This window comes from Mya arenaria, chromosome 11 (genome assembly GCF_026914265.1).
Source record: "Mya arenaria isolate MELC-2E11 chromosome 11, ASM2691426v1".
NCBI classification, from domain to species: Eukaryota; Metazoa; Mollusca; class Bivalvia; order Myida; family Myidae; genus Mya; species Mya arenaria.
In genome coordinates this window covers 14,194,569-14,213,445 of record NC_069132.1, presented here as the reverse complement: position 1 = coordinate 14,213,445, position 18,877 = coordinate 14,194,569, and the positions used below count along the sequence as shown (strand labels likewise).

Below are 18,877 nucleotides of genomic sequence, written 5' to 3'. Positions count from 1 at the left end.
ATTTTCTGTAAAAAGATCTTACATTTGAATGACACTAATCTAATTTAAAATATAAAACATGCACTTTAGTTACATACTGGCATATTTATACTCAAACATGCTTACAGGTGCGTTTGTAAAAAGCCCTCAAATGTTTAATGATATTTATTGATCATTGATTGATTTCTATTGAACAACAAATCACCGTTTTAGTATCACTGTATCTCGCATCTTCTTTCATTATTGACAGTTTTACGTATTCAGTTCTCTAACCCGAATTAAATATTTACCAGCACAGTTTACGACAGTTTTATACCATCTTTCCAACTCACAGAAGTTTCATCATGTGTTGCTGTCCAATTAATGGAAAACAAAGAAAAATACATAAGGAATCCGACCCACAAATAAGTCTGAGTTCCTTGATAGCTTCATTAACACCAATGTTACAGTTTGATGCCGAACACCATGTACATTGCTGATCATTAATATGTTAAGTAATGACATTCATATATCATGCATACAGTTATTAAATAGAGAACAATTGTTTGTTTCAGTGTAAGATCGTAATGTATTTCACTGAGGGGCACCAAAACCTATATTTCACGAGTAAAATATTCACTTTTGGTGTTCACGAGGTCACGGACCATAAAACTAATGTTTAATCTGTATAGCAGAACGGGCCATAAATTTTAAACATTAAATATATAATTGATATTTGTACTGTTTGAAACAGTGAAATATCATTTTTACTACACTAATAAATCTCTATACAGCACTGGAAAGAATAGAGGCTGTATATTTGCTCTTTAATTCAACTAAAATCGGATATTAAATTGACATATTTTGCAACCTTTGAAGGCCAAATAAACTTGTTCGTTTTCTGATTTTCGATATAATATTTACGTTCTCTTTTTCTGCACATAAAACCATAATAAATTATACCAAAATAACATGGGATCACCCGGCATCAAAATGCACGTATTTGTGGTTCGGATCCCTTATGTACGAGCGTGTAGGACTAATGTGCTTTACCCTGATTTAGTCGATTCTCAGAAATCGTTTCAGGCCCTACTTTATCTCTGTCAAACCGTATTTTTAATTCAACTATTGTAAAAATGCACTTGTGTCAAAATACAATTTACAGGGACTATATTGCATGAAATTCTTGACCAAATATAGTTCAAATGCTAGTAGTTCTTCTTTAAAGGCGTGCTAAATTGGATGAACCAAAACAAAGTGTAAATATTGGTGACATAGTTTAAAAATGTGATGGTATTTCGGGGACAATGTTAGCGCCCCGTGTGTTAGTACAATGCTGACATGGACATGCACGTGGCTGATGTTATGGACCTTAAGTGAGGGCCCGGCGTCGCTGTTTGCCCAGGCCGTAGACAAACCACGCGGACGTAAGTACACGGTTGTAATGAGAACCCTGCATTGCTGTTTGCCCAGACAATAGACCGACCTTGCGGATGAAAGTATACTGCAGTGTGTTCAGTAAATATGTTTGCGGCGAACGTTTGCCGTTTGGTTCCCCGCTTGCAGTTTTGAGTTGCAACAGGGATACAAAGCAAAACGTTCGCGAGCGTTAAAATGTAAACGCTCAACTTACTAAACGCACTGCAGTTGTAGTAAGGGCCCGACATCGCCGTTTGCCAAGGCTGTAGACAAATACCGCCTACGTAAATATACTAGCTGTTGTAGTGAGGGCTAAGCGTCGCCGTTTACTCTGAAAAATTACAGATCCCGCGCATGTAAGTGAATTGTTGAAGTGGGGGCCATGCATCGCTGTTTGCTCAGGACATAGACAAATACCGCGGACGTAAGTGTAAATGTTGAGGTGAGTGCCATGTATCGCTGTTAGCCAAGGCCGTAGACAAATACCGCAGACGTTAGTGTAATGTTGAGGTGAGGGCCATTTATCGCTGTTAGCCAAGGCCGTAGAAAAATACCGCGGGCGTAAATGTAATGTTGAGGTGAGGGTCATTTATCGCTGTTAGCCAAGGCCGTAGACAAATAACGCGGACGTAAGTGTAATGTTGAGGTGAGGGCCATGTATCGCTGTTAGCGAAGGCCGTAGACAAATACCGCGGACGTTAATGTAATGTTAAGGTGAGGGCCATCTCAGGCCGTAGAGAAATACCGCGGACGTAATTGTAATGTTGTAACGAGGGCCATCTCAGGTCGTAGAGAAATACCGCGGACGTGAGCTTAATATTGAAGCGAGGGCCATCTCAGCCCTCAGACAAATACCACGGGCAAATAGTGCACTGTCGTAGTTAGGACCAGGTATCGCTTTTCGTGCAAATACTGCGGACGAAAATGATGACATATACGTTTGTGAAAATTTGATTAAACTACGTTTTTTTTCGTTTTTTTATTGCAGTGCCTCAATTGATTCAACGATATACATGGACAGCCCTCATGCAACGCATTAAAACTATACACATAGAGTCATCATATTAGTAATAATTTCATTTCTTCAATGTTTGTTATGAAATTAAAGTTCTTTAAAACGGGGATATGTTCACTATCATCCACGCTTTCCTTAATGAGTTTATGTACTAGAATGTGGTAGGGTGTGTTACAGCGTGGCGCCTGGCTTTCAAGGTCATCAGCGGCAACTGGGACGCTGCCACCATGGGCCACGCGACATTCTGGGAGCTGCTGACGTCAGATGACGTATACAGCTCCGGTGACGCAGTGCAGGATCAGCACGATTTTTCAACTTCCGGTGACCACTTTAAGTCACCCCTTGTTCAGCAATGGGAAGATGGATACATCAGCGTCCAGGCCGTGAGTTTGCAACTTTAAACACTTTAAACTGCGTTGTTTGTACCGGAAAAGAAATTCCAGTCGTGTTTTAGTCAATTGTCTCTGTCATACTACTGTACTTATATAGAAATATCAATATCAGGTCATGATGTATGTTTTAGATCAAGCTATCGCTGTTTAAAGCGGGTATGGAGCGGGCCTGGATAGTGTTTGACGGAGTCGGGCGCACGAAGACCACGTGGTTCAAGTGTTCGAACATTCTGCACGCCTCCTACCCGGATCTCCCAGACACCTCCCTCACAGAAGAGTGTCCTGGCAGGTAGGTATCCAGGGTAGAGTGATTTTGTTAGCGTATAATGGTAAACGTTTTATATTGTCGGGTGACAAAGAAGATACCTTCACCATGCATGCAGAGTCAGATGTCAAGATACGTCTAATGTTGGAAAACACCAGTTTGGTACATACTTTTACCGTACATGTATCTCTAAACGGCGTACAGGTCTGTGATGGGGTACCCTATGACCATGATGCGCCAGTCCTACTGGGAGGTCCCGTGCACGCAGACCACCGGTTGGCTTCTCGTCACGGATGCCAACTTGGGATTTCGGCCCTGTCCTGACTACATCACTGACGACCCGCCGCCCTACTTCCGCTTCTCCAACGTGTCCGGTGTCGCCGACCTCACCACACGTGAGTAACGACCGGTCAATATTCTGCTGTCTGGTGTCTTTATTACCAGTGCAATAATTGTAAAAAGGAACAATATACTTTTATTTGAGAGTGTAGATTCTATTACGAGCATTGGATCAAATGTTATGTTTTGTAAAGAAATAAGGAATATATTACCATTTTGGCTTCATGTTCTCCGAACACCAAATGTGTGCATTAATAAGTGAGTTTGAATAAAAATGATAAAAGCTCCTTGATTCGTATGTTCTTTCTTTCAGAACTGGAATCAGCTGATAGCTTGGCCATCTTCTTCCAAGGTAAATTAGTATGTACTTAAAAGCATACGGATATCTCCACGAACGCAAATGACGTACAAGTATTAATTATGTAAACGCACACATGCTTAAGTCGTTGTTTGTTAAAATAATGTTAACAATTATCAACATTCTAAAATGATATATGCATCCCCTGTTGACACAAAAGGCTCATATACCCGTTCCATATGACATACCTGCATAGATCTATATTATTCTCTTACCCTCCCTGCCTGTCAGTTTGGGACCAGGTATTCAAGGGGATCGAGGGTGTTAAGCCGTCCGTTGGCGGCTTCACCAACTTGACGGGCCTCTTCCTATCTGAACACGTGGAAAACGACGCCGCTGGAAGCGCCGTTCGCAATCTCCTTCACACTCAGGCGTCCCTCACGTACAAATCGGAAGTAGTGAACATATGGTCGGACTACCATATCGACATGGTAAGTAGGGGCCCGTAACCAGACCTGTCGTCGAACGTAGCTCCACCATCGGATGTTTAACTAGGCAGCGAATTGGGACATCAAAGAAAACCATTGTTACCTGACAAATTTATTTTAAAAAACTTATTCGCGTCTAACTTGACTACCTTTTTCAAAACGTAAAAATACCATTTACAATCTATAACACTGAGTGGCAAAGTAATTGATCGTCGAATATTCGCGTCTGACCTTTTCCATAATAATTTCGTTGTTGATAAATTCAGGTGAAGTTCTCGATGCTACGCACGGGAATAGAGAAGGCGTGGGTGGTGTTCTCGGGCGTCAACGCGGATCGCGAGAACTGGTTCTCAAGTGACAACATACTCTACAGTAGCTTCGGAGACCCCCTGGACGGTGCCGCCAATCTCGATGTCTGCTCTTTAGTTGGGTAGGAGATATGTATTTAAACATTTATCAGTTTAGAACTGCTGCAATAAGCTATATTTGTTACTTTATTTTTGTCGTCAGAGTTTCCGAAATGAATTTTGTATTAAGCCTAAATAAAGTAGAGTAAATGTCTTAATTTAAGGTCATTAAATAAAAATATCGCCATAGTATTTAATATCGCAGGTATCGCTGTTTTTCACTTTTTACCATTAGAACTGCTTTACCATTTCGCACAGGGACTCGTACCGGAACTGGCAGGTGGCGCTATATGCCGACCCCGGGGGTTGCAGCATCGCGGAGCAGGCGGGCTGGATGCTTGTCAAGGAGCCGCGCAACAACGGAACCTGCTCTTGGGATACAAACTTCATCAAGAAGAAGCCCTACTTCATGTACAACACCTATGTCGCCGCCGACATCCCGGGTAATGCATTATAGCTAAAGACGCACCCGTACATGTTCTTGAATTGTTTTGCTCTGGCTCAGGCTTATGTCAATTTGTCATTAACAAAAATGCTTCTTCTTCATTCTTGAAAAAACGTACCTGAAATAAAATTACAGATGTAAGTTCTTTTTGTTTCAGTAAATTTCCAGTTTGCCGACGTCATTTCTGTATTTGTGCATGGTAAGAGATTACGCCAATCTCGTTTCAATACTTATATGTTTTGAACAATAAAGTTTATTTACCTAATTAGGGCTTTTATGAGCTGTTTATTATATCTCAGCATCAGCTTCTTAACGATTCCGTTTGAAATAGAACCATAAACTAATAACTCTATAAAACATTGACTGCTACCATTTCTTTGAAAACATTGTATCTTTTACCAGGTTGGCGCGTTATGCTGAAGGTCGCCGCCGGTGGTTCTCTCGGTCATAAAGCAAGCGTCTACGCGTTGTGGACGGAATCAGGTGCGCTCAACGATGACGTCACTGACGCAGCGTCACTAAGCACAACTATTGCGTTCAAGTCACCTGTCGTTGACCAATGGGAAAACTCATTTATAAGAGCGGTATGATGTGGCTTTTTACCCTCAATTGTGGAGCACATTGCAAAATATATTGTATTCAACTCCAATGTGCGGTTTGCCCATATGGTACGCGTATTCCCAAAACTGTTTTAATATGACTATTCAGATACCATTGAGCAATACAAACGGTTAAACCACTTTTTATTCACATACTTATTCACGTTGGAAATAAAAACAAAATTGTTGTGGTGTATGATTTGTGAAAACTATCTAAGTACTACTTAAAGTAAAGTAAATGTCTTGCATACATACTAAAGTATCAGCGCCGTATTCCAGGTGAAGATGGCGGCATACAAAGACGGTCTGGAGGTGTGGAGTGCCGTGTTTGATGCCACCGGAAGTTCCTCCAACAGCTGGTTAGCGTGCGGTCGTCTGCTTTACGCGTCCGCGACCGACCTTGACGCTGCGTTCGCCATCAGCCAGGCGTACACGTGCAGTGTTGCGGGGTGAGTTCCGGAACCAACGGTTTCAAGTGTACTTGGCGATCGCTTTTAAACATTTATAATCTGATACAATTTGGTATTTTAAGAACTTCTTGGATGACAATTACCTATAGTTAGATCTTATCAAAGCTTTACCACCATGCATTCATTAAAAACAATCAATTCAGACAATTATTGTGCTTTTGCTACGTACCCTGATTGCAGTAACACCAATATTGGCCAAATATGTATACATTTTTGCACACGCCACTGCCTTTGTTAAAATCAGTTTCTCTATAGATTTGGCTTGAAGTATATTATAGCACCCCGCAATCAAACCATAGGTGCACTCGATCCAACATAAAGTTTCTGTATGTTTTTCCCCGAATTTAAAGAGGAATTTTCTGGAAACTAACTTGTATCATGCACATTATAATCACTAATCAACGGAGTTAGTAAAATCGTCCCAGTATGATGTACGTGAAGTTAGCGGCCTAGCGGCGTGAAGTTAGCGGCCTGGCGGCCTAGCGGCGTGAAGTTGGACATGTATGATGTACGTGAAGTTAGCGGCCTAGCGGCCTAGCGGCGTGAAGTTAGCGGCCTAGCGGCGTGAAGTTAGCGGCCTAGCGGCGTGAAGTTAGCGGCCTAGCGGCGTGAAGTTAGCGGCCTGTCGGCCTAGCGGCGTGAAGTTGGCGGCCTAGCGGCCTGGCGGCCTAATTATTTTTTTTATTTCCAAGCAATTGTTAATGCGTTTTTTTTTAAAACAATGATAAATCAAAGTTTTTTATTCATATAGTTACATAGCGGCCTTAAATTGTTATCTATTCAGAATATTTTTCTTTACTTTTTATTCTAATTTTTTTTTAAATTAACTGTTTTATGCACAAATTATCACTCTGAAGCGTTTTTCAACTTTTTTTCAAAAAAGTTGATCAAGCACTTCAGCGACATAGCGGCCTAGCGGCGTGAAATTAGCGGCCTGGCGGCCTAAATTGAATCCTATTTCAAAGCATGTATACATGCATTTTCTTCTAAAACAATGACATTTTAACTGTTTTTATTAACACATTGAAGCGATTATCAACTCTTTTTTTTCAAAAACGTCGATAAAGCAGTCAGCAAATTCAAAGCATTAAACATGCCCTGTTCTTCTAAAACAATGATGTATTTACTGTTTTTATGCACAAATTATCACTCTGAAGCGTTTTTCATTTTTTTTCCAAAAAAGTCGATCGAGCACTTCAGCGGCCTAGCGGCCTAGCGGCCTAGCGGCGTGAAGTTAGCGGCCTGGCGGCCTAGCGGCCTAGCGGCCTGAAATGGTTTCCTATTTCAAAGCATGTATACATGCATTTTCTTCTAAAACAATGGCATATTAACTGTTTGAATGCACAAATTAACACTTTGAAGCTATTAGCGATAATCAACATATTTTTTTTCAAAAAAGTCGATTAAGCAGTCAGCTATTTCAAAGCATTAAACATGCCTGATCTTCTAAAACAATGACATATTTAGTGTTTTTATGCACAAATTATCACTCTGAAGCGTTTTTTATTTATTTTTTCAAAAAGTCGATCGAGCACTTCAGCGGCCTAGCGGCCTAGCGGCGTGAAGTTAGCGGCCTGGCGGCCTAGCGACCTAGCGGCCTAAAATGGATTCCTATTTCAAAGCATGTATACATGCATTTTCTTCTAAAACAATGACATATTAACTGTTTTTATGCACAAATTAACACTTTGAAGCTATTAGCGATAATCAACATATTTTTTTCAAAAAAGTCGATTAAGCAGTCAGCTATTTCAAAGCATTTAAGCATTTAACTTCACGTATATCCAGTATGAGCCAATTAGATTCAGGTGGAGGTATTGTCCATTGTACTGAATTATTGACAAATGATGTCAATGAAACAACCTCAGAGCCCTATTGAGAATTTTCCTTTTTCCCAGAATGATTATTAATCTTAATTTAGTATTGCTGTACAGCACGAATATAAGTTTGAAGTATCCTGCCCAGCGCTCCGTACAGCCAAAATGGATTTCAAATATGGGTTTTCGGTACAAGTAAACGACATATAATACTCCAATTGTACTACTTTTGACTCAAGTGTTTGATGATGTCACTCCAGTGCGTCTTCGACCTTCCGCTTCTTCCTGGGGACAGGAGCGGACTGCGGTACGGTGGCGGCGGCCGGTGTGTTTGCGCTCGTGGATACCGACAGCACGTGCTCGTCACGTGTCGATCTTCCTCAGTTCATGTTCTCAACCACGACGGGCACCGGCCTCTCAGGTATTGTTTATGTTTTCTTGCCTGAAACTGGAGTATACAACAGTAGTTTTTTGCTCGTGGAATGTGAAAGTGGAAATATGTTTAACTTGTTTTCAATTTTTGGTCAGGTTTAAACAGTTAATGTGAGACCTGTTTTAATTGTTTGTTATGTTTATCTTTCAGAGACTGGCGACCTGGCTGATATGTTTGCAATACTCGTCGGTTTGTATTCGTATGCTCATACATTTTCTGTAAGAAATTGCTGTAGACTTTCGCACCAGTGGCTCTTTGCCCTTACCAAGATTTCAACTACGAACCCCTCACACTTATTTCTGTTTATATAAATTTCAAAGGAATCTGTTTGAAAACTAGACAACTGTCATGGTGCAATTCACGTAATAGACGAAAATTAGGATTAATTCGTGTATAATACATAAGTAAACGGATTTATTCTTAGAAACCAATGAATAAAGCTACTTAGCCTCTTATCTTTGTTTGTGCCAGACATGGACAATTGTAACGGGGAGGTATGTAAAAATGGCGCCACGTGCGAGGACCTCGGGGGCAACTTCCGGTGCTTCTGTGCAGGCGACTACTACGGGACTACCTGCGCGAATCGTGAGTCATGATAACAATACCCGTGACTTACACTTTGCAGTAACGTTTCAGTTAGTACCATCTAACCATCACTTCATATTTAAACATATCCATGCTCCTTTGCCCCGTTTACCGTAACTCTCATGCACAACCTAATTCACGTTGTCTCACGGATGTGTTTTTTTGTGTGACGTCACCTTGCAGTGGATGGCACTCACGGTTCTTGGAGCGAGTGGGGCTCGTGCAGCGTTACCTGTGAGTCGGGGGTCGTCGCGCGCTCACGTGATTGTATCGGGGCGGTGGGCAGCGGTACATGTCCCGCAGTTTCCGTGGAAACCAACCCCTGCTCCCTTGGACCCTGTCCCAGTATGGTGTTTTATTACTTGTTCATTAAGTTTCAAACATTTTGTCTTGAACAATTTTTCAGCAAATCTAGCCAGAATACCGGCATTCACTGGCACATGTGCATGGTATTCAAGCAACCATGGATGAAAAGCGGTGTGCCATGTTGTTCTCTATGGGATTTCCCCCAATTAAGATGTAGGCATATGAACATTATTTATAACACATTTTAACTATTAAAGAAAAAACTGGTTTAATGGTTTGACAGAGAGACAAGTGGATACAAGCACTTGACTTTCAATCCAGGGACATAGGTTCGATCCCCGCCTCAGCACTCACAACCAAGTAGGACGTTTAACGCGGATTCCGTATGGCAGTGCTATACACTGGTGCGTGTTAATGAACCAGAGTAGTTATAACCTGCGTGTGCGCTATTGTATATAACCTAACAAGACTAATAAATACTGTCCCTAGGCCCACGCCGATTGATGATTTTTTGAGTTTCCCGGTGACGTCGTTAAATAAACGTACATCCCGTCCCGACAGGATTCATAAGACGTTAGAAATTATTTGGCTCGATAGGTCACAGGTGTGCTTCACCGACTACAAGGGACGCTGTGAAGATTTTCGTAATGCTAAAAAGAAACATACACAGTCCAAAGAATAACATATATACGTACATAATGTACAGATACAAATAATTGAACCATTCAGCTATAAACTGTTTTAATTGTTCGTCGTAATAACATATTAATGTTCTAGGTTTGGCTTAAAGTTGCAGTCTAGTCTTTGTGTTGTCTTTCGTTAAGATTTTCCAATTCTTGTGATATCGAGACTTTTTCGATGCGCTTCCCGGCCCGGAAGCACTTGATTCCCAGTGGAAGCAAAAACAACCAGGCAGTGAAAAAATAATCAGTGTTTCCCGAAAGTGATACGTAGGACTTTATTCTTGTTACTATCACACCTGAGCATACATGTATTTACAAAAAAACAGCATGTGCCCCCAACATCGTAAGGATGGGGAAATCTGAGGTAGGATTTAAGTACACAGAATATTTCACAGCTTATGTTTTAGTCAACAATTGTATGGTAGCTATTGGACAATCTGAAGAGTAATAATTATTACAACTACTTTTGTAATGCAACAGCATTATAAAAACAGCTGCCATTATCAATGTAAGAGAACTTCTGTGGTATTAATATGTCTTTACTGATGTAATAAGAATAACTTTAAGTCGACGGCGGTTTCAACTCTTGGAGTTCGTGGGACACGTGTACGGCGACGTGCGATGACGGCACCCAGTCCAGGTCACGTACGTGTACTAACCCAGAACCCCAATATGGCGGCCTGGACTGCGTCGGGGATTCCACGGAGTCACAGACTTGCAACGACGGTTATTGTCCTGGTAGGTCCATTTGTGTCTTTCATGTTGCAATAATATCAATCGTCGCCCTGTAAACTGTATTTGGTTAATTACTAACTATTAATGTTAAGCGTCTGTGTCATGTCGTACGTCATATTGAATTATAATCTACGGACAATGGCCTGTATATGGCCTGTTTGTTTGTGTCCCTTTCTTGTTGTCGTATTGTCTTGTTGTTGAAAACCTACACCTTGTTACTTTATAAACCGTATGAATTTAAGTCGACGGCGGCTATACGTTATGGAGTTCGTGGAACGCGTGTTCAGTAACGTGCGGTGACGGCACCCAGTCCAGGTCACGTACATGTACTAGCCCAGAACCCCAATATGGCGGCTTGGAATGCATCGGTGTTTCAACGGGGTCTCAGTCCTGCAACGACGGACAATGTCCAAGTGAGCTTAATGCATATTTACACCTTTTCTGTGGATAAAAACCCTAACAACAAATTAAACAGACTAATTGACATGTTTTAGTATTTCAATTTCTTTACGACAAGAGAATGACTACTTTATATATTTGTGTTTGTTATACAGTCGACGGCGGTTATACATTATGGAGTGTTTGGGATGGATGTTCTGCGACATGTGGTGACGGCATCCAATCCAGGTCACGTTCGTGTACTAACCCAGAACCCCAATATGGCGGCCTGGACTGCGTCGGGGATTCCACGGAGTTTCAGCCATGTAACGACGGACCTTGTCCTGGTGAGCTTAATACATATTTACACCTATATAAATGATATCAATAAACTAAACAGAATACAATAATGGACGTATTTTTGTATTTCAATTTCTTTATGACAAGGTAAAGACTGCTTCATATATTTGTGTTTGTTTTACAGTCGAGGGCGGCTATACGGTATGGAGTTCTTGGGACGCGTGTTCTATGACGTGCGGTGACGGCACCCAGTCCAGGTCACGTACGTGTACTAGCCCAGAACCCCAACATGGCGGCTTGGATTGCATCGGGGATTCCTCGGAGTCACTGTCTTGCAACGACGGACCTTGTCCAAGTGAGCCAATGCATATTTATTATTTACACCTTGACGTTGGATAAATCATAGCAACAAACTAAAAATAATATTGAAAATATTTGTGTTTATTATATTTTTCACCACAAGATAAAAACTACATAATATTTTGTGTTTGTTATACAGTCGATGGTAGTTACACGCTATGGAGTATTTGGGACGTATGTTCAGTTACGTGCGGTGACGGCACCCAGTCCCGGTCACGTACCTGTACTAACCCAGAACCTCAATATGGCGGCCTGGACTGCGTCGGTGATTTCACTGAGTCTCAGCTGTGCAACGACAGACCATGTCCCAGTCAGTGAAATGCTATGTTAAACCATGTTTTAATATATGCGTTGTCACATACATTTATTTATTTAAACAAATATACGAAATTTGTTTATTGACGCAAATAGTATTCTTCTTTACTGCGAAAATAGTTTAAACTTGCATGTGCTTCTTGTGTTATGTCAACGACATAGGAGTATTATTATTTGATCCAGTCGACGGCGGCTTCACCCCCTGGAGTTCATGGGATATGTGTACGGCGACGTGCGATGACGGCACACAGTCCCGGTCACGTACGTGTACTAACCCAGAACCCCAATATGGCGGCTTGGATTGCGTCGGTGATTCAACGGAAACTCAGTCCTGCAACGACGGGCAATGTCCAAGTGAGCTTAATGCATATTTGCACTTTTTTGTGGATAGAAATCATATCAATAAACTAAACAGAATAATAAACATGAGAATGACTACTTTATATATGTATGTTTGTTATACAGTCGACGGCGGTTATACTTTATGGAGTGATTGGAATGCATGTTCAGTGACGTGTGGTGACGGCACCCAGTCCAGGTCACGTACGTGTACTAACCCAGAACCCCAATTTGGCGGCCAGGATTGCATCGGTGTTTTCACGGAGTCTCAGTCCTGCAACGACGGACAATGTCCAAGTGAGCTTAATGCATATTTACACCTTTTCTATGGATATAAATTATATGAACAAGCTAAACAAAATAATGGACATAATTGTGTATTTCAATTTCTTTATGACAAGAGAACGACTACTTCATATATTTGTGTTTGTTTTACAGTCGACGGCGGCTATACGGTATGGAGTTTGTGGGACGCTTGTTCAATGACGTGTGGTGAGGGCACCCAGTCCAGGTCACGTACGTGTACTAACCCAGAACCCCAAAATGGTGGCCTGGACTGCATCGGTGATTTTACTGAGTCTTCAACTTGCAACTTTGCACCATGTCCTAGTCAGTGAAATGCTTTGTTAAACCATTTATGTTTTAATCTAGGCGTTGTCACATACATTTGTTTATATATTTATTTTAAACAGATATATGAAATATTTGTATTGACGCAAATTGGTTTCTATATTGCAAAAATAGTGTAAACTTGCATGTGCTTCTTGTGTTCTTTAAACGGCAAAAAAGTATTATACTTTGATCAAGTCGGCGGCGGCTTCACAGTGTGGAGTTCGTGGGATGCATGCTCGGCTACGTGTGGTGACGGCACACAGTCCAGGTCAAGAACATGTACTAACCCAGAACCCCAAAATGGCGGCCTGGACTGTGTCGGAGATTCCACGGAGTCCCAATCCTGTAACAACGAACAATGTCCTGGTGAGTTCATTTGTGTCTATCATGTCGCAATTATATCAGTCGTCGCCCGGTACACTTAATCTGGTTAATTACTTACTATTTATGTTTAGCGTCTGTGTCATGTCGTACGTCATATTGAATTATAATCTACGGACAATTTTCTGTATGTGTCCTATTTGTGTGTGTCCCTTTCTTGTTGTCTTATTGTTTTGTTGTTGAAAACCTACACCTTCTTAAGTGATATACCGTTTGAATTTTCAGTCGACGGCGGCTATACTTTATGGAGTTCGTGGGATGCGTGTTCAATGACGTGCGGTGAGGGCGCCCAGTCCAGGTCACGAACATGTACTACCCCAGAACCCCAATATGGCGGCCTGGATTGCATCGGGGATTCCACGGAGTCTCAGTCTTGCAACGACGGACAATGTCCAAGTGAGCTTCATGCATATTTACACCTTTTCTGTGGATATTTATTAATCATATCAACAAACTAAACAGACTAATGGACGTGTTTTAGTATATCAATTTCTTTATGACTAGAGAATGACTACTTTATAAATTTGTGTTTGTTTTACAGTCGACGGCGGATATACATTATGGAGTGATTGGGATGCATGTTCAGTGACGTGCGGTGACGGCACCCAGTCCCGGTCACGTACTTGTTCTAACCCAGAACCCCAGTATGGCGGCCTGGATTGCGTCGGGGATTCCACGGAGTCTCAGCCTTGCAACGGCGGTCCATGTCCCAGTCAGTGAAATGTTATGTTTTGTTTTCATTTATGCGTTTTAACATACCATCTTTATTTACTTATTTAAACAAATATATGAAATAAGTTTATTGGCGCAAATTGTTTTCTTCTATATTTCGAAAATAGTTTAAACTTGCATGTGCTTCTGGTGTTCTATGAACGACATAGAAGTATTATTGTTTGATCTAGTCGACGGCGGCTTCACACCCTGGAGTTCATGGGATGCATGTTCAGCGACGTGCAGTGAAGGCACCCAGTCCAGGTTCCGTACGTGTACTAACCCAGAACCCCAATATGGCGGCCTGGATTGCGTCGGGGATTCCACGGAGTCTCAGTCTTGCAACGACGGATCTTGTCCTGGTGAGTCCATTTGTGTCTATCATGTTGCAATAATATCAATCGTCGCCCTGTAAACTGTATTTCGTTAATTACTAACTATTAATGTTAAGGGTCTGTGTCATGTCGTACAGTATATTGAATTATAATCTACGGACAAATTTCCTGTATATGTCCTATTTGTCTGTGTCCCTTTCTTGTTGTCGTATTGTCTTGTTGTTGGAAACCTACTAACACCTTTTTGAGTGATATGCCGTATGAGTTTATAGTCGACGGCGGCTATACGGTATGGAGTTCGTGGGATGCGTGTTCAATGACGTGTGGTGACGGCACCAAGTCTAGGTCACGTACGTGTACTAACCCAGATCCCCAATATGGCGGCCTGGATTGCATCGGTGTTTTCACGGAGTCTCAGTCCTGCAACGACGGACAATGTCCAAGTGAGCTTAATACATATTTATACATATATAAATCGTATCAACACACGAACATGTTTAAGTATTTCAATTTCTTTATGACAAGATAATGACTACTTTATAAATTTGTGTTTGTTATACAGTCGACGGCACCTATACTTTATGGAGTGCGTGGGACGCTTGTTCAATGACGTGCGGTGACGGCACCCAGTCTAGGTCACGTTCATGTACTAACCCAGAACCCCAATATGGCGGCCTTGACTGCGTCGGGATTTCCACGGGGTCTCAGCCGTGTAATGACGGACCTTGTTCTGGTGAGCTTTATGCATATTTACACCTTTTTTATGTACATTATATTAACAAACGAAAAAGAATAATGGGTATATTTTTGTTTATATCAAATTCTTTATCACAAGAGAAAAACTAAGTCATAATTTGTGTTTGTTATACAGTCGACGGTAGTTACACGCTATGGAGTATTTGGGACGTATGTTCAGCTACATGCGGCGACGGCACCCAGTCCAGGTCACGTACGTGTACAAACCCAGAACCCCAATACGGTGGCCTGGACTGCGTCGGGGATTCCACGGAGTATCAGCCGTGCAACGACGGACTTTGTCCAAGTCAGTGAAATGCTTTGTTTTACCATTCATGGTTAAATTTATGCTTTGTCACCTACAAATTAATTTAATTATTATATTTTAAACAAATACGGAAATATTTTTGACACAAATTGTTTTCTTTCTATTTGTGAAGATAGCTAAACTTGCATGTGCTATCTGTATTGACTGAACCACATAGAAGTTACGTGCGGTGATGGCACCCAATCCAGGTTAAATTTTACGTGTCGTATTCTTTTTCTACTACATGAAATATTTGATGACGCCATTTGTTTTCTTTCTACGTGGCGATAATAGCTGAACTTGCATGTGCTACTCGTGTTATATATGAACGACAAAAAAGTGTTATTTTGTGTCTCAGTTGATGGTGGCTAGTCCTGCAACGACGGACAATGTCCAAGTGAGCTTAATGCATATTTACACCTTTTCTGTGGATAAAAACCCTAACAACAAATTAAACAGACTAATTGACATGTTTAAGTATTTCAATTTCTTTACGACAAGAGAATGACTACTTTATATATTTGTGTTTGTTATACAGTCGACGGCGGTTATACATTATGGAGTGTTTGGGATGGATGTTCTGCGACATGTGGTGACGGCATCCAATCAAGGTCACGTTCGTGTACTAACCCAGAACCCCAATATGGCGGCCTGGACTGCGTCGGGGATTCCACGGAGTTTCAGCCATGTAACGACGGACCTTGTCCTGGTGAGCTTAATACATATTTACACCTATATAAATGATATCAATAAACTAAACAGAATACAATAATGGACGTATTTTTGTATTTCAATTTCTTTATGTCAAGTTAAAGACTGCTTCATATATTTGTGTTTGTTTTACAGTCGAGGGCGGCTATACGGTATGGAGTTCTTGGGACGCGTGTTCTATGACGTGCGGTGACGGCACCCAGTCCAGGTCACGTACGTGTACTAGCCCAGAACCCCAACATGGCGGCTTGGATTGCATCGGGGATTCCTCGGAGTCACAGTCTTGCAACGACGGACCTTGTCCAAGTGAGCCAATGCATATTTATTATTTACACCTTGACGTTGGATAAATCATAGCAACAAACTAAAAATAATATTGAAAATATTTGTGTTTATTTTATTTTTCACCACAAGATAAAAACTACATAATATTTTGTGTTTGTTATACAGTCGATGGTAGTTACACGCTATGGAGTATTTGGGACGTATGTTCAGTTACGTGCGGTGACGGCACCCAGTCCCGGTCACGTACCTGTACTAACCCAGAACCTCAATATGGCGGCCTGGACTGCGTCGGTGATTTCACTGAGTCTCAGCTGTGCAACGACGGACCATGTCCCAGTCAGTGAAATGCTATGTTAAACCATGTTTTAATATATGCGTTGTCACATACATTTATTTATTTAAACAAATATATGAAATTTGTTTATTGACGCAAATAGTATTCTTCTTTACTGCGAAAATATTTTAAACTTGCATGTGCTTCTTGTGTTATGTCAACGACATAGGAGTATTATTATTTGATCCAGTCGACGGCGGCTTCACGCCCTGGAGTTCATGGGATATGTGTACGGCGACGTGCGATGACGGCACACAGTCCCGGTCACGTACGTGTACTAACCGAGAACCCCAATATGGCGGCCTGGATTGCGTCGGTGATTCAACGGAAACTCAGTCCTGCAACGACGGGCAATGTCCAAGTGAGCTTAATGCATATTTACACTTTTTTGTGGATAGAAATCATATCAATAAACTAAACAGAATAATAGACATGAGAATGACTACTTTATATATTTATGTTTGTTATACAGTCGACGGCGGTTATACTTTATGGAGTGATTGGAATGCATGTTCAGTGACGTGCGGTGACGGCACCCAGTCCAGGTCACGTACGTGTACTAACCCAGAACCCCAATTTGGCGGCCAGGATTGCATCGGTGTTTTCACGGAGTCTCAGTCCTGCAACGACGGACAATGTCCAAGTGAGCTTAATGCATATTTACACCTTTTCTATGGATATAAATTATATGAACAAGCTAAACAAAATAATGGACATAATTGTGTATTTCAATTTCTTTATGACAAGAGAACGACTACTTCATATATTTGTGTTTGTTTTACAGTCGACGGCGGCTATACGGTATGGAGTTCGTGGGACGCTTGTTCAATGACGTGTGGTGAGGGCGCCCAGTCCAGGTCACGTACGTGTACTAACCCAGAACCCCAAAATGGCGGCCTGGACTGCATCGGTGATTTTACTGAGTCTTCAACTTGCAACGTTGCACCATGTCCTAGTCAGTGAAATGCTTTGTTAAACCATTTATGTTTTAATCTAGGCGTTGTCACATACATTTGTTTATATATTTATTTAAAACAGATATATGAAATATTTGTATTGACGCAAATTGGTTTCTATATTGCAAAAATAGTGTAAACTTGCATGTGCTTCTTGTGTTCTTTAAACGGCAAAAAAGTATTATACTTTGATCAAGTCGGCGGCGGCTTCACAGTGTGGAGTTCGTGGGATGCATGCTCGGCTACGTGTGGTGACGGCACACAGTCCAGGTCAAGAACATGTACTAACCCAGAACCCCAAAATGGCGGCCTGGACTGTATCGGAGATTCCACGGAGTCTCAGTCCTGTAACAACGGACAATGTCCTGGTGAGTTCATTTGTGTCTATCATGTCGCAATTATATCAGTCGTCGCCCGGTAAACTTAATCTGGTTAATTACTTACTATTTATGTTTAGCGTCTGTGTCATGTCGTACGTCATATTGAATTATAATCTACGGACAATTTTCTGTATGTGTCCTATTTATGTATGTCCCTTTCTTGTTGTCGTATTGTTTTGTTGTTGAAAACCTACACCTTCTTAAGTGATATACCGTATGAATTTTCAGTCGACGGCGTCTATACTTTATGGAGTTCGTGGGATGCGTGTTCAATGACGTGCGGTGAGGGCGCCCAGTCCAGGTCACGTACATGTACTACCCCAGAACCCCAATATGGCGGCCTGGATTGCATCGGGGATTCCACGGAGTCTCAGTCTTGCAACGACGGACAATGTCCAAGTGAGCTTCATGCATATTTACACCTTTTCTGTGGATATTTATTAATCATATCAACAAACTAAACAGACTAATGGACGTGTTTTAGTATATCAATTTCTTTATGACTAGAGAATGACTACTTTATAAATTTGTGTTTGTTTTACAGTCGACGGCGGCTATACATTATGGAGTGATTGGGATGCATGTTCAGTGACGTGCGGTGACGGCACCCAGTCCCGGTCACGTACCTGTTCTAACCCAGAACCCCAGTATGGCGGCCTGGATTGCGTCGGGGATTCCACGGAGTCTCAGCCTTGCAACGGCGGTCCATGTCCCAGTCAGTGAAATGTTATGTTTTGTTTTCATTTATGCGTTTTAACATACCATCTTTATTTACTTATTTAAA

The 18,877-nt window shown here is 41.5% G+C and overlaps 1 protein-coding gene across 1 annotated transcript; it reads left to right on the top strand.

Moving 5' to 3' along the window:
- Nucleotides 1-1,291: 1,291 nt before the first annotated feature.
- Nucleotides 1,292-18,816, top strand: LOC128208344 (SCO-spondin-like). Its single transcript, XM_052911903.1, has 38 exons — nt 1,292-1,385; nt 2,570-2,775; nt 2,916-3,073; nt 3,254-3,444; nt 3,702-3,740; nt 3,978-4,177; nt 4,441-4,604; nt 4,840-5,024; nt 5,429-5,610; nt 5,905-6,074; nt 8,173-8,333; nt 8,496-8,534; nt 8,817-8,930; nt 9,114-9,275; nt 10,487-10,657; nt 10,897-11,067; nt 11,209-11,379; nt 11,517-11,687; nt 11,832-12,002; nt 12,191-12,361; nt 12,473-12,643; nt 12,785-12,910; nt 13,154-13,324; nt 13,565-13,735; nt 13,881-14,051; nt 14,242-14,412; nt 14,658-14,828; nt 14,948-15,118; nt 15,257-15,427; nt 15,966-16,136; nt 16,274-16,444; nt 16,589-16,759; nt 16,948-17,025; nt 17,230-17,400; nt 17,542-17,619; nt 17,911-18,081; nt 18,322-18,492; nt 18,638-18,816. Exons 1-38 carry the CDS (start codon nt 1,292-1,294, stop codon nt 18,814-18,816), a joined length of 5,946 nt encoding a protein of 1,981 aa, XP_052767863.1.
- Nucleotides 18,817-18,877: the final 61 nt, after the last annotated feature.

Excerpts from the sequence above, each read along its gene's own strand:
- LOC128208344 (XM_052911903.1), top strand. The coding sequence starts at position 1,292 with ATGCTGACATGGACATGCACGTGGCTGATGTTATGGACCTTAAGTGAG. Across the intron at positions 8,535-8,816 it reads TATGTTTGCAATACTCGTCG|ACATGGACAATTGTAACGGG; the intron begins GTTTGTATTCGT and ends TGTTTGTGCCAG. Across the intron at positions 8,931-9,113 it reads CGGGACTACCTGCGCGAATC|TGGATGGCACTCACGGTTCT; the intron begins GTGAGTCATGAT and ends GTCACCTTGCAG.